The sequence below is a fragment of the Sinocyclocheilus grahami genome, unplaced genomic scaffold (assembly GCF_001515645.1).
Source record: "Sinocyclocheilus grahami isolate Dianchi unplaced genomic scaffold, SAMN03320097.WGS_v1.1 scaffold47.1, whole genome shotgun sequence".
Lineage (NCBI taxonomy): Eukaryota > Metazoa > Chordata > Actinopteri > Cypriniformes > Cyprinidae > Sinocyclocheilus > Sinocyclocheilus grahami.
The window spans coordinates 3,953,449-3,968,117 of record NW_015505226.1 but is presented as its reverse complement, the minus strand read 5'-3'; the positions used below and the strand labels follow the sequence as shown (position 1 = coordinate 3,968,117).

General features: G+C 38.0%; 1 protein-coding gene across 2 annotated transcripts in view; it reads right to left on the bottom strand.

Annotated features, from left to right (window-relative positions):
* Nucleotides 1–14,380, bottom strand: part of LOC107582759 (acyl-CoA synthetase family member 2, mitochondrial-like) — a 26,801-nt gene extending 12,421 nt beyond the window's left edge. Inside the window, exons 1-11 of one of the 2 annotated variants that reach the window (XM_016268744.1) lie at nt 14,369–14,380; nt 10,070–10,322; nt 7,958–8,153; nt 6,917–7,045; nt 6,778–6,831; nt 5,165–5,283; nt 4,920–5,082; nt 4,163–4,258; nt 2,859–3,010; nt 2,408–2,499; nt 2,199–2,275 (exon numbers count right to left, since the gene is read on the bottom strand). In XM_016268744.1, coding sequence (XP_016124230.1) covers nt 2,199–2,275; nt 2,408–2,499; nt 2,859–3,010; nt 4,163–4,258; nt 4,920–5,082; nt 5,165–5,283; nt 6,778–6,831; nt 6,917–7,045; nt 7,958–8,153; nt 10,070–10,179 — 1,188 coding nt within the window. In that variant the 5' untranslated portion in view covers nt 10,180–10,322; nt 14,369–14,380. Of the gene's footprint in view, nt 1–2,198; nt 2,276–2,407; nt 2,500–2,858; nt 3,011–4,162; nt 4,259–4,919; nt 5,083–5,164; nt 5,284–6,777; nt 6,832–6,916; nt 7,046–7,957; nt 8,154–10,069; nt 10,323–14,368 lie in introns of those variants that run through there. The other variant, XM_016268745.1, reaches the window with a different exon arrangement.
* Nucleotides 14,381–14,669: the final 289 nt, after the last annotated feature.

Genomic DNA, 14,669 nt, shown 5'->3' with positions numbered 1-14,669 from the left:
TTTCTTCGCTGCCCGCGTACACACAAATATTATGAACAACAGGGTTTCTTCGCTGTTGTTATACAAATTTCACTTGATCAAGGTTTTAAAAACTCCCATTTACATTTCAATCAGTCTACTGTCTCGCAGTGTTCTTATGATCAAATCTGCATTAGGCGACACTAATACAAATAACGAGTGGTAACTCAGCTAATCTAATAGGGGAACGTACACACAACACATGCATATACCAGATACAATTATAACTGATTAATTATAGTCTAAAATAAAGAAATGTCTTTATGTGTGTGTTAGTTTGTGTGTGTGTGTTAGTTTAGCCATTTACAGCTCTTTGGGAATGTGTTCGAAAACTCCAAATGAGGCGAGGTTGGTGAAACTGGTTAGCATCTCCCTGAGGGGGGAGGGGGACCATTTGACATTTAGCACCCATATAAGTGTAACGTCTGGGACCAGGGCTGTAATTTATATGCAAATGTCAAAAGGCTAAAAGGGTCTCTCCAACCATAAACATCCAACGCTCATGCATGATTCTACGCAGACGCTACAGTAGCATTGTTTTTCAGATAAACAAGTATGCTAACTTAGCATTTTTCTTAAATATCTGCAAACATATTATGGTCTTTTTATGCTTTAAAAACTTACATACAGCACCTTTAAGCATGCTGCGACTGACCAATCAAAATCAAGAAATGACACAAGTGATGGTGGTGCCAGGAAAAGAGGATTTATGAAGAGCAGGAAAAATGAAAAGTTAAAATAAAAATTGAGACAAATGGTGGTTCTCCAGTCTAATGTTATCAATTTGTTACTGTTATGTACATTCAAAGCACCGCTATAGTAATAGTTTCTTTCAGCGAATGAAAAATGTATGCTCTAAAATTGTGCAATATGTTCTTTGAAAAACAATAGTAATAACAGATACTACTATCAGATCCTGCTACCTTCTCCATATCTGGTTCTTAAAGGTATAGTTCACCCAAAAATGAAAATTCTGTCATCATTTACTCACCCCAAAACATGTGACGTTTTTCTTTTGTGGGAAATAAAATTAGTTATTCATAACAGAATGTCCAAGATGCTCTCTTTTTTATAAAGTGAATTTTTTTAAGGAATAACTATTCTTCATCCTAAAATTTAGTTTGCTTCTCACACAAAGCTATTATATGGCTTCAGAAGACTTTAGTTATTGTGCAAATAATATGGACTACTTGTATGGTTCTTTTTGGAGCTTTACAGCATCATTTTATGGAAGAAAGCAGCTCAGAGATAAAAAGTCATACAGTTTGGAACAACATGAGAGTGTGTACATGACACCTACATTTTAATTTTCTGCTGAACTATGCTTTAACAATGCTCTTTTAAAAAGGAGAACAGTTATTCATACAATACCTTTCAAAGGTTTGGAGTCTGTAAGATATTTTTTTTTAAGAAATTAATTTATTCATCAAGGATGCATTAAATTAATCAAAAGTGACAGTACAGTTCTATATTGTTTAAAAACATTCTTTTTCAAATAAATGCTGTTCTTTTGAACTTTTTAATCATTATAGAATCCTGTATAATGTATCATAGTTTCCACAAAAATATTAAGCAGCACAACTGTTTTCAACACTGATAATAAGTAATAAGTGATATTTCTTGAGTGCCAAGAAATCATTCAGCATATTAGAATGATTTCTGAAGGATCATGTGACACTGATGACTGGAGTAATGTCTGCTGAAAATTCAGCTTTGCCATCACAGGAATAAATTACATTTGAAAAGAAATTAAACGAGAAAATAATTTAAATAGTAATAATATTACAATATTACTGTTTTACTTTATATTTGATTCAATGAAAGCAGCCTTGGTGAGCAAGAGACTTCTTTCAAAGACTTTTGAACGGTAATGTATATTTTGTACAAATACCAAGCTGTTTTCATTCAAATATAAGGGGAATTTTTAATGTGAGAATGGATAGTGAATTAAAAGAAAACTTTTTTTTTTTGGAACAGAAAGGACAATACTAAAATAAATGTACAGACCAAGTGAGCTGGGCTATGAGTGACTTTTATATTATATATTTTATATTATATTCTCTGTCTCCCTCTAGTGATACTGACATGCAGTTTACACACAATTATAATCAGCTTGATTCATAACAGAGGATGTGCACTGTTCATCAACAAACCCCTTTTTATTATGAGTAACTACTTACCAGCATTTCCTTAGCACCAGTGACATTGATGACCTTACGGATGACCTCAGGTGGACAAGGAGACCCGGCAGTAATACCTGACAGACACAAAACAGAGAATCTTAGCAGAATACTGATGAAAGTGTTTGCTCAGAAAAACTTGTAATATTAATGTAATCTATCACAACTTCCATTTAGCAATAGAATTTACAAAAGACTGATTGACTTACCACCCTCAACTGATGAAAAATCAATCTGGGCCAGGTCAGGCTGACTAAGCATGTCAATAAACATTGTAGGGGTGCCGTACATAAATGTACACCTGGGTAAACAGTGAATTTTGTGCCAATTGGATTAAATAAATACAGCTCAGATGTTTTTCCAGTTATGTATGATGTACACTACATGACATTTGATCCTTACATAAATTCTACATGACTGTCCTCTTTATATGTCCCTGTGTCTTTTATTTACAACAACTTAAATTCAATTTGGCTGAGGAAATCGGCACCAAGTACCTCTGAAAGATTCTGAAAGAATATCTTCTATTGCAAAGAACAGATGTGCAACTCTTTCACAATACATTGATTCTTGTTTTGAAGTCTAAAATATTTATCTAATAATTAATGCATCTGAGGGTTAATTAAAATAAATTAATTAAAATTATTAATGACAACATACTTCTCTTTCTCTATCGCCACCAGGTTGGCATGTCCATCATACCCGGTGGATGGGAAAATCACTGTGGTGCCATGCACAGCCATGACAATACCACCACCCACTGAGCCAAAACAGTGATACAACGGCACCGGCAAGCAGATTCGCACATTTTTCTGTAAGAAGAATAAGGTCAAATATCACACATACTGCATCTACTGTAAAGGAAAATGTACGGAGATTTATTTAAAGCTGACATATCATAAAAAACTGACTTTTCCAGGTTTTAAGTGCTATAATCAGGTCCCCGGTGCATCTACCAACCAAGGAAATGTGAAAAAGATTAACCCAGTAACTTTGTTTTGGTAAGCCTTTATCTGCAAGCATCTGAAAAAACGAGCGCGTCTGATTTCTCTCCCTGGGTGGCGTGGCAAAGGGATCTCATTATAATATTACCGCCCCTTAATCTGTAAGTTTCCACCCACGGCACCGTCATTTTGATTTCGCAAGCGACAACGGTGTACCAGTTCTAATGCCATGGTGAAAGTTTGAGCAAAACATGCTAACTGTTCTGTCTTTGGCTGCACAGACGAGCACAGAACACTATTTACAGTCCAGAGCAGACAACAGAGCAGTAGATCTATTGATTTATTTACTGTATATTGCTGCTGCCACACAGATCTAAAATAAACATGTGATTTATTTCCCAGTTGTTTACCTTCACAGACATAACCGACTGTTTTTGTAACTCATGTGTTTTTAACAAACTTGTGTGTGAATGAAAACTTAGTTTAGTACTTGCATGCTGTAACAGCCGCTTTCTGTTTGTGTGCTTCGGATGTGTGCTCTCAGAAAACCGTATACAAGAAGTTTAAACTAATATGGTTAAAACGCATGATTTCAGCACGATAAACATGATAATCAGAACCAAAACATGTTTTTTAGCAGGTACAGGTGTAATGGCGCAGCTCTATTCTGGAAAAGGGAGCGGGGAGCAGCAGCTCATTTGCATTTAAAAAGACAGGCACGAAAAACAGCACATTTCTGCTTCCACTCAAAATAGGCATTTTTAAAATGATATAATAAATGATCTTTGGGGTATTTTGAGCTGAAACGTCACAGACCCATTCTGGGGACACCAGAGACTTATATTACATATTGTAAAAAGGGGCATAATATGTCTCCTTTAAACAAAATATTTTTTGCAAAATCAGTATACTAAACAATAAACTGGAGGAACAGACATCATCTAAAGATCAGTTTTCAGACACAGATCCTGGACCAAAGAAAATTTTAAAGAAACAAACACTTATTTCAATTGTACCCACCTTCCAGTTGTAGCCTATACGAGTGCCGATGAAGTAAGCATTGTTCACAATGTTGTGATGAGACAGAGTGGCTCCTTTGGGCTTTCCAGTTGTTCCCTAAGAATCATAAAGACCAAAACTAAATGATACCTTTATAGTGTAGCATTTACTGTAGATCAAGTTCACTAGGCTGTGTTTCAAGACTTAAAGCTATAGTGTCATTTTTTATGTAAAAAAACAAAACAAAACAAAAATTCTTGGTTATTTCTCTAAATTGTAAATGCTGAGGCCCAAAACATTGCTCTGCTTGTCCCAACCACCCTAACACAGCAACATTAGGTCAACCAATGGTGTGAGTTTAGAGACTCATTTATACTGACCAGTGGAATATGGAGTCTATGAAAACTTGTTTCCAGCATGAAATTTAAAAAAATTAACTGCAACTGTAACTGCAAAGTCTGCATTGTGAGATATACACTAGCAAAAAGAAGTCAGCTTGTTTTTGCCATGCAATAAAAAAAATAAAAATAAAGGTGATTCTTTTTTTATAAGTCATAATTGTGAGATAAAAAGTCACAATTCACTTTTTTATTCCATAGTAGAAATAAGCTTCCATAGAGTGAGTGTTTGAGGTGAGCAGTTTGAAAATAATCATTATTTTTGCTATTCCGTCTGGTGATGCAAAAAGGGTGGAAATTACACACTTCAGTTTTAACAGATATGACTTTTACACAGTAGTGTATATACAAATACACAAATTAAAAAATAAGCAGAGTACCGAAGTAAACTGAATGTTTATGGGATCATCACAACTGAGTATCTTCAGCAGGTCTTGTAGTTGTTGATAGTGTTGGCTGCTTCCTGCTTGCATCACATCTTTCAAATGGAAAGCTCCAGGCTGCTGACTGTCAGTTACGATCACAGTGTGAAGGTCTGGTAGTCTGAAAATAAAACAACAACTCAGTCACCCTCTGGACCACAATATTGATTAAGTATCATTTATTTTTATTACATCACCCGTACCTTGAACTCTTGATTCCTCCAGAAGAGGCTGTCTCCATCTCCGGACAAAGCTGCCTTAACATGTCACAGTACCTTTGGGTCTTGAACTGTGTTGGACAAACGACTGCATTGCACTGTACCTAAAAGAAACATTAAACCATTAATCATTCATAAAGGTTGCACATATTTAGTTCAAACTACACCGGATGTGAGCAGTGCGACGCAATGCAACTAAAGCCAATAAAACGTATTATAAACAGTAATTGTGTCTACACTGGATGTGGTGTGACATGAGCGACAAATCTCAGACAGTAAACGGATGCCTCGTACTATTCATGATGACGCAAAGGACAAATTATTTGCAACTGGTGCTTTGTCGCGTCCAGTGTAGACATCCTCTAGCTGTTGGCAACCGTTCAAAGAGAGAGTGGGCTGGATGTAAGTGGTCCAGAGTGATTTTCTTAGCCCTTTTTATCACTCTGGAGGTGTAAAGATTTTGGAGGTTGGGCAGGGGGAATCAATAATCTTCTTATCAGTGCTGACTGTCTGTTGTAGTCTCTTGACGTCTGATTTGGTAGCTGAACCAAACCAGACAGTTATGGATGAACACAGGACGGACGCAATGATGGCTGAGTAGAACTGTTTCAGCAGCTCCTGTAGCAGGTTGAATTTCCACAGTTGGCGAAGGAAGTACAGCCTCTGCTGGGCCTTTTTAGCAATGGTGTCTATGTGAGTGTCCCATTTCAAGTCCTGAGAGATGGTGGTGCCCGGGAATCTGAATGACTCTACTGCAGCCACAGTGCTGTCCATGATGGTGAGTGGGGGGATTGCAGGGGGGTTTCTCCTGAAGTCCACGATCATCTCCACTGTTTTGAGCGTGTTTAGCTCCAGGTTGTTGTGACTGCACCCGACAGCCAGCTCTTTAACCCCCTGTCTGTAAGCAGACCCATCTCCATTGTGTATGAGGCCGATGATGGTAGTGTCATCCTCAAATTTCAGGAGCTTAACAGAGGGGTCTTTGGCAGTGCATTCGTTCGTATACAGGGAGAAGAGCAGTGGAGAGAACACACACCCCTGGGGGGCACCAATGCTGATCGTAAGAGTCCTGGATGTGAGTTTACCAAGCCTCACTAGCTGCTGCCTGTCTGTCAGGAAGCTAGGGATCCACTGACAGATTGGGGAGGACACAGAGAGCTGGGTCAGTTTGGCTGTGAGAAGATCAGGCATGATGGTATTGAAGGTCGAACTGAAGTCTACAAACAAGATCCTTGCCTAAGTCCCAGGTCTATTGAGATGTTGCAGAATATAATGCAGTCCCATGTTGACTGCATCATCCACAGACCTTTTTGCTCTGTACGCAAACTGAAGAGAATCCAGCAAAGGTCCAGTGATGTCTTTCAGATAGGCCAACACCAGTCTCTCAAACGAGTACATGACCACAGACGTGAGAGTCCAGTGATTTTGGGTTTTTTGGAGACCGCAATGAGAGTAATCTCACAATTACGAATTAACAGTTAAACAGGCTTTCATATAAAACAAACACTGTTTTAGTGAAAATAAACCCCAAACAGTCCTGTAGGTTTGGACATTCGGCTGTTTGTTGTTCTTTACTGCATGTATAAGCATTAACTTACCTTTCTGAGTGCAAATTCTACCTCTTGCAATTGATAAGCCGGGTTCACTGAAACCTGTAAAATCACAGCAAACTTGAACAGGTTAGAGATCAGCTGTTGATAAATACTCAGATAAACCAAATGTCACAAAAGTACTGACCAAAATGATCCCTGTCTTAGCTGTGGCAAACTGCATAAGTATCCACTCATAGATGTTCGGTCCCCACATCCCCAAGCGATCGCCCCTCTTCAGTCCGACAGCCAGCAGACCTGCGGCAGTCTGTTCCACCTGAAATCAAAATACTCCCACATTTTTACACTGGCCCTGAAGACATTCAAATGTAAGGTGTATTTTTGTGACATTCGCCACAGGGCCCAGTGCGACCGCACCAGTTGCACCCCCCTAAGGACAGCCCTGCTTTCAAGAATATAAATAGTCATTCTGGTTTAAAACATTGTTGTGGTGTACTGTAAAGTAATATGCTAATATGTTCTTGTGGACTCAAAAAAGTAAATAAATACAGTGCACAATAAAAAACAAGTTCTGATGCTAAAGGGCTTTAGTTATTACTGTATAGTGTTAGGGGAGGGGCCATGCTCAGTGGCTCCAGTGGGTCATCGAGACATGATTTCAGCCCCGCCCAAAAAAATCCTGAACACAGAAATAGTGAAAAACTGTTTAACGGTCCAACTCCACAATTCAGTACTACATAGTTCATATTCTTTGTAACGTTTATAATGTGTTTAGAAACAATTCTCTGAATTGCCTTTACATGGACTTTAAGATATGTCATGAATGGCCACAAATAACGTTTGACCATTTCATTTCATGTCAGAGATTGATCCATTGGTTTTCATTCTGCTTCATGCACATAAGCTTCTACACAAACAAATAGAGAAAAATGGATATGTATTGCTATTTTAACACTATGTTTCTGCCAGTACTGCATTTCACATGGAATCTACAGTTAAAACTTATTTAGGTCTGATTAATAAAGTGCTGCTTAGGAATGTGAGGATTTGTTTTGTAATTATTTTAGGATTTGGCCAAGATCTCTCATTCCACACATTTTTGGCATGTGGTTTTCCTTTCACCCACGAGGGGTATAAAAGGGAAGCACTGTGGTAAGTATCTCTAGTCTTACAGGATTTACTTCTCTAATCAGGCCTCTGTAGAAAAAACAGATGCAAAACCACTCACGTCTTGGTAGAACTGAGCAAAAGTCTTGCGCATTCCATTCTGCATAAAAACCAAAGCTTCACGGTCAGGGTGGCGCTCCACTGAGCGTTGAAGACACTGGTCCACAGTACTAGAGAGCAACGAATGGGAGGATATGCCGTGAACATAACTGGTAGTCAGGGTTGGGATGCTGGGTGGGTTATCCACATGAACGGCACTGAAAAAAAAAGATGAGCAAAAAGAAGAGTTTGAGTGTATAAGAGATGCAGAGACACGTTTGGATAGAAACAAATACATTTTTTTTCATCCTTGTAAGTATTGAAGTGAGTTCTGTCAACTGCAACAACCATCAGTTTCATAAAGGAAGTAGTCATTTTGTTTGGGTCTTGTGAAGTTCACACTGAAGGGAGAGCAGAAGATTAAAAAAAACATCCTGACAACACTAATGTTTATGATAGGAAAAGGTGAAGTAAGGGATATCAGCTGCACTATTTCTCACTTTAGAGACCAAAGAAGATGGTCTTTTTTGATGCTCAACATGACAGTTGATTTGTGATTAGAAGGTAACACGGCAGCACAGTTGAAATTAGCACACAGATAAAGTTAATTTCTTCTGCTGCTACATATAAAAAACTCAAAACCGCATGGAAAGAAGTATATTATGCTCACCATTTCACATTATCTTACAGAAACCATTCTGATTTGGTGCTCAGGAAACAGTGTTGAAAACAGTCATGCTGCTTAATATTTTTGTGAAAACCATGATAGGCCTACATTTTTCCAGGATTCTTTGATGAATAGAAAGTTCAAAAGAACAGCAATTATGTTAAATATAAATATTTTTGTAACAATAAAAATGTCTTTACTTTCCTTTACTTTTGATGCATCAGTGTTTAATAAAAGGAAAAACAAAACCTGCCCCAAACATTTGAACAGTAGTGTCTACCCAGTTCAGCTTGTGGAGCCTCTAATTGGCTAATGAGTGTTTGATAGGGGAAGCATTCAAAATATGCAGTGCTGGAAGATCAACTTGCTGAACCAGACTGGCACAAAGCTGGGAGACTATCTTAAAGGGGTCATATGATGCGATTTCAATTTTTCCTCTCTCTTTGGAGGGTTACAAGCTCTTGGTGCATAAAGAAGATCTGTAAAGTCTCAAATCCAAAGAGATATTCTTTATAAAAGTTAAGAGTCAACCACGCCTACCTAAAACAGCTCATTCTAACATGCCCCCACATGTCTACGTAACAATGTGGGAATATTTGCATAACGAAACAATGTTTCGTTGTGAAAGCGAAACTACTTTGATTGGCCTTCCAAAAGAGGACGATATCCGCTTTCCAGCGCATTTTATGGAGGACTGCTTCCTGATCCTGGAATAGTAGACTACAATGTTCTGAGGTAAGGGGCAAAACATTCTCATCACACCCTTGAGGTATTCGTCCAATCACAACGCACTGGATAGCTGGCCAATCAGAGCACACGTCGCTTTTCAGAACGATGAGCTTTGTAAAAATCGACGCGTTGAGAAACAAAAATGTACAGTATGTGGAAAATAATGTGTTTTTTGAACCTTAAACCACATAAACACATTTCATTACACCAAATACACAAAATAATGTTCTTTTTAGCAACATCATATGACCCCTTTAAATTAGCTAACCATTTTGTGTGTGTACCTGGTCCCCACAAGTATAGTAATACCAGTAAATGTTGATACTGTAGGGACTTTTTTTTTTGTCCCCATGAGGAAAACATATTGAGGCTAATAAATCATACAGAATTCATTTTTTTGAAAATCTAAAAATGCAGAAAGTTTTGTGTGAGGGGTAGGTTTTAAGGGGTAGGAAAGAGCAGCAGAATCTTTCATTGCACTTACCACTTAACCACTGAACGTATTTTGACGAATAATATCTCCCATACCAATTTCTTTGTAGTGTCAGTTAAAGGGTTAATGAAAACATTACATAACTACAAAAGCAACTGATATACAATTCATCGGAAGATTGAGTTGTTTTCGAGTTTCCAAGAATATGGAGACACAATTCCAAAAACAAAGCTAAAAATGTTTGACAACTTCCGCCAAACAAATCATAAAAGATGCATACATGTTTTTTTTTAACGATTTCTTACCAACTCTGTTGAGAAGCAATGAAAGGAGTCCAGGGTCTCTGCAGAAAATTCAGTGTTTTGCAGAAGCTTGCGGTCGTTCGTAGATTAGTCAGAAGAATCTTAGAAGACATCTTTCACCTTTGCAATAAAAGTAAACTGTGAAGAATCTTAGTTTAGATTATCTGATTAAGAAACTCGGTGCTATTGCAAACAAAACCACGTAACGTTACCCAGACACGCTCTGGCGCGCTCATACGTGAGATAAACGCACACACTGAAAAAAATGGCAATGGGGGGGATGGGGGGGGGGGGTTGTTGAATTTGCAAAAATGCCTTTCGTATTTCCTACATGATTCATTTATGTTTCTCGTCTAAACATATTTTAGTCTTGGGCCATTCATTTAATGTTAAAGGATGTTCAATCTTTTAGAATTAATCATGTTGAAATGTTAGAAATTAGTCATGTTTTCTCTGGAAACTCCGCCCCTTGGGAACGCGCGAAGGAAAACCAATTAACTGCTGGACAGTCCTCCATTTTCACTCTAGTTTTTTACCAGCAGTGGACAGCAGCAAGCAACAACCGGGACGAGGAGTCCGGGAGGCTCGTGGTTGGCAACAGCTAGGAGATGGCGGCAGGAAGTGAGATGGGATTTGAAGAAGAAGGCGGGAGAGATAGGAGTGTTTGGAATGTAGTGCGATCAAGAAAACGGAAAAAAAGGAGAAGGTAACATCTAATATAGATGAAACAGATAGTGAACAAAGTATGACAATAGCAAGTAAACAACAAGAAGAAGAATATAAAGTGATCATGAAACTATCTCAGGAGGGGTCGTCATTTGGTGAGCGGAATCCGATTCAATTAACAAAGTCGATAAACAAATTGTTAGGCGAGGTTAAAAATGCAAAAGTATTAAGAAGTGGAGCGTTGCTGATTTTTTTGGTAGGAATAAAACGCAACAAGAGAAAGCCATAGAACTGAATAGGATAGATGGCAAGAGAATAAAGTGCATCTTGATTGGAAATAAGGCATTGATTCGAGGAGTTATCACAGGAATACCGGTAAATGTTACAGAAGATCAAATCAGAGACAGTGTAACAGGGTCAAAAGTGCTGGAGGTAAAACGCCTTAGAACAACCAGAAACGGGGAGAAGTGCGATAGCCTGTCTGTTATGATTAAGTTTGATGAAGCAGGAACTCCAGGAGCCTTATAGCAAATGGACAGGAATTCAAGAGTTTTGTCTCAGATTTAGCAGATAGACCTCATGTAATATGTGTGCAAGAAACATGGTTAAACCCACAGTTGGACTTTGTATTGTATGGATATACTTCAATTAGGAGAGATAGAGAAACAGGAAAAGGTGGAGGTGTAGCAACTTTTGTTAAAAGTGGGGTAAGATATAAACTTATTAGTAAAGGGAAAGAACATGAATCTGTTGTAATTGAAGTATGGTCAAGGGAAAACAGTATAAAAATAACCAATTTTTACAATCCTTGCAATAGATTAAGTACTGATATGTTTGAATTAGTTTGCGGATCAATGCAGGGCAAAATAGTGGTATGTGGGGATTTTAATGCCAAAGATATGGCCATGTAGCAGCAGTGTGTAAGGGTAAACAAAGATGTGGTAGGTGTTCAGGCGAGCATGAGTATGGGGAATGTGGAGAAGGAGTAAAGCTGAAATGCTGTAACTGGGGAGGGGAGCACAGTTCAGCCTACCGTGAATGTGAAGCTAGCAAGAGGGCAATGGAGGTGCAGCGAGTGAGATCGCTGCAAGGAATAACATATGCAGAAGCTGTAAAGTAAGTGTCTAAGGATAAGGAAGCCTATAAACCAGAACTCAAAGAAAATAAAAGTAGGTCTTGTAGGAAGTGTGAGAAAATTTAGACAAAGAAGGATTTGTTAGTTATGGGCAAAAATTATTTAGTGTTTATGGTTGAGGTGATAAACTGCTCGGCACAGACAGACAGGAAGACAGAAAATATCAAAATAATAGTTAAATCAGCGGAAAAGTATTTAGGAATAAAAGGGCTTAGCTGTGAGGTAGTGGAAGAAATGATAGTGGCAGGAAGCACAAGCTCGCAGACATGGGTTGGTGGCTCTTTATGATATTAGCTATATTGCAATGGAACTCCAGGAGCCTTATAGCAAATGGACAGGAATTCAAGAGTTTTGTCTCAGATTTAGCAGATAGACCTCATGTAATATGTGTGCAAGAAACATGGTTAAACCCACAGTTGGACTTTGTATTGTATGGATATACTTCAATTAGGAGAGATAGAGAAACAGGAAAAGGTGGAGGTGTAGCAACTTTTGTTAAAAGTGGGGTAAGATATAAACTTATTAGTAAAGGGAAAGAACATGAATCTGTTGTAATTGAAGTATGGTCAAGGGAAAACAGTATAAAAATAACCAATTTTTACAATCCTTGCAATAGATTAAGTACTGATATGTTTGAATTAGTTTGCGGATCAATGCAGGGCAAAATAGTGGTATGTGGGGATTTTAATGCACACAGTACATTATGGGGAAGTAAAAACAGAGATATAAATGGATTAACAATAGAGAAATTTATAGATAAGGAGTTGGTGTGTATTAAAGATGGAAAGGGCACACGGTATAATAGTTCAAGTAATACAGAAAGTGCTATTGATCGAAAATGCAAAATGCAATAGAGAAAGTTGAACAGTGGACTTATAAATGGGGATTTAAACTCTCAATCCCAAAAACTCAAGTTATATGCTTCTCTAAGCACCACAAAGTAGTGCCACTGAAATTGTATGGACAAGATTTGGAACAAGTTAAGGTGGTGAGGTTTCTAGGAGTTCTCTTTGATGAGAGGCTGACTTGTCAGCATATTGATAAGGTTAGAAATAAGTGTAAGAAGATCAACAACGTGTTGAGATGTCTATCAGGGCGAGATTGGGGAGCGAGTAGAGCATCGCTAATAAACATTTATCAGGCTCTCATGAGAACTCCCTCTGACTATGGTTGTTTAGCGTATATGTCCGCATCGGAATCGAACCTTAAAAAGCTTGATGTGGAGCAGGCACAGGCACTCCGGATTTGTACCAGAGCATTTAAAACCTCACCAGTAACTGCATTACAGGTGGAAGCAGGAGAGATGCCGCTACGTATTAGGAGGGTCAAGATCATGTTGGCGTATTGGACTAATTTACAAGGGCATAGTATGGTGCACCCCACAAAAACTGTCTTGCAAGAATGCGCAGAGCATAATAAAAGCAATTTTTACAGTTTTGGATGGGTGGGGAATGCTAAGGCTCAAAATGCAGGTCTCAATCAGTTGCAAGTAGCACCCACTGTGGCAATATCAATGATGCCACCCTGGAAATTTATAAAATCATCTGTAAATATAAGCTTACAACAAATACTAAAAGAAAACTCAAAAATAATGCCACAGTGGATAATAGTTCAAAACTATGTAGAGCAGTATCAAGAGGAATTATTCATATTTACGGATGGATCAAAGCAGCCGGAAACAGGCCGTACTGGTGCAGCATTTTTATTCCTCGGTATGAAGTAGTAGTCAAAAAGAGGACAACAGACTACCTGTCAGTTTACACTGTGGAGTTAGTAGCAATTTTACTGGCATTAGGGTGGGTGGAAGAAAATAATCAGAATCAAGGTGTCGTTATAGCCTCGGACAGTTTATGGGCGATTCCACAGTTTAGACCTAACTGCAAGGACAATAGCCTGCAAAATCAATCTTCATGGAGAAAGCCATTGTCCTCAGGTTAACATCCTGAGAAAACCTGGGGTACAGCTGTGTGAAAAGCAGGATAAATCTGGCAATGGTAAACTAGTAAAATTTGATCAAAGTTGAGTTGATGTAAAATTTAACGTATGTAACATGGACGGAAAAACAGTGTAAATTCAAGCAGAAAGTGTACTTAATCTAATTCAGTTTAATAAAATTCTGGTTGAATCCCAGTTCATGTTTTGCTTTGTTCCTAATTTGGTATAGTTATGAGTCATGCGTTGTGTATGGTTCACAAAACTGGTAATAGGACTTCCATGCAGGCAGGGTGGCCATCTAATATTATCTGTTCTATAAACTTAAAGGTGCATTTTTGATTCTGGTATGTTCATAAACTGAAAGCCAGCAAAATTACTAACAAATACCACAGGTATATTTTTCAAATTTATTTGCCAAATGTAGAAGCCAAAGGAACTCCTACAAGTGTGCAAAGTTATAACGTGTGTAACGTGGACGGAAAAAAATAAACAATCCTGCAAGATTGCCTCTGTAACACAAAATAATACCATTTCATGAAAACTGGCAAATAGAACAAGTTCATAACACATTAAAATAACCTGTCATCATTTACTATCAAATTTAAAGATCATACATCGTGAATGAAATAACATTTGTAACGTGGACAGATAAAATGAGTAATTCTGCCATATATTTATATATGTAAGGATATATGCATGTTTGCAAAGGATATGTGTATGAACGTCATGGTATTAAACAGGGGTTCTGTTATGGCTAACCACATTAAACATTAGCACTAACTTTGCCTTTCCGTCGGGTTGCTCGATAAAATCAGCACAGAAAAATGTTACCGCCGGGAAAATACGTTCAAATGGATTACTAACTGT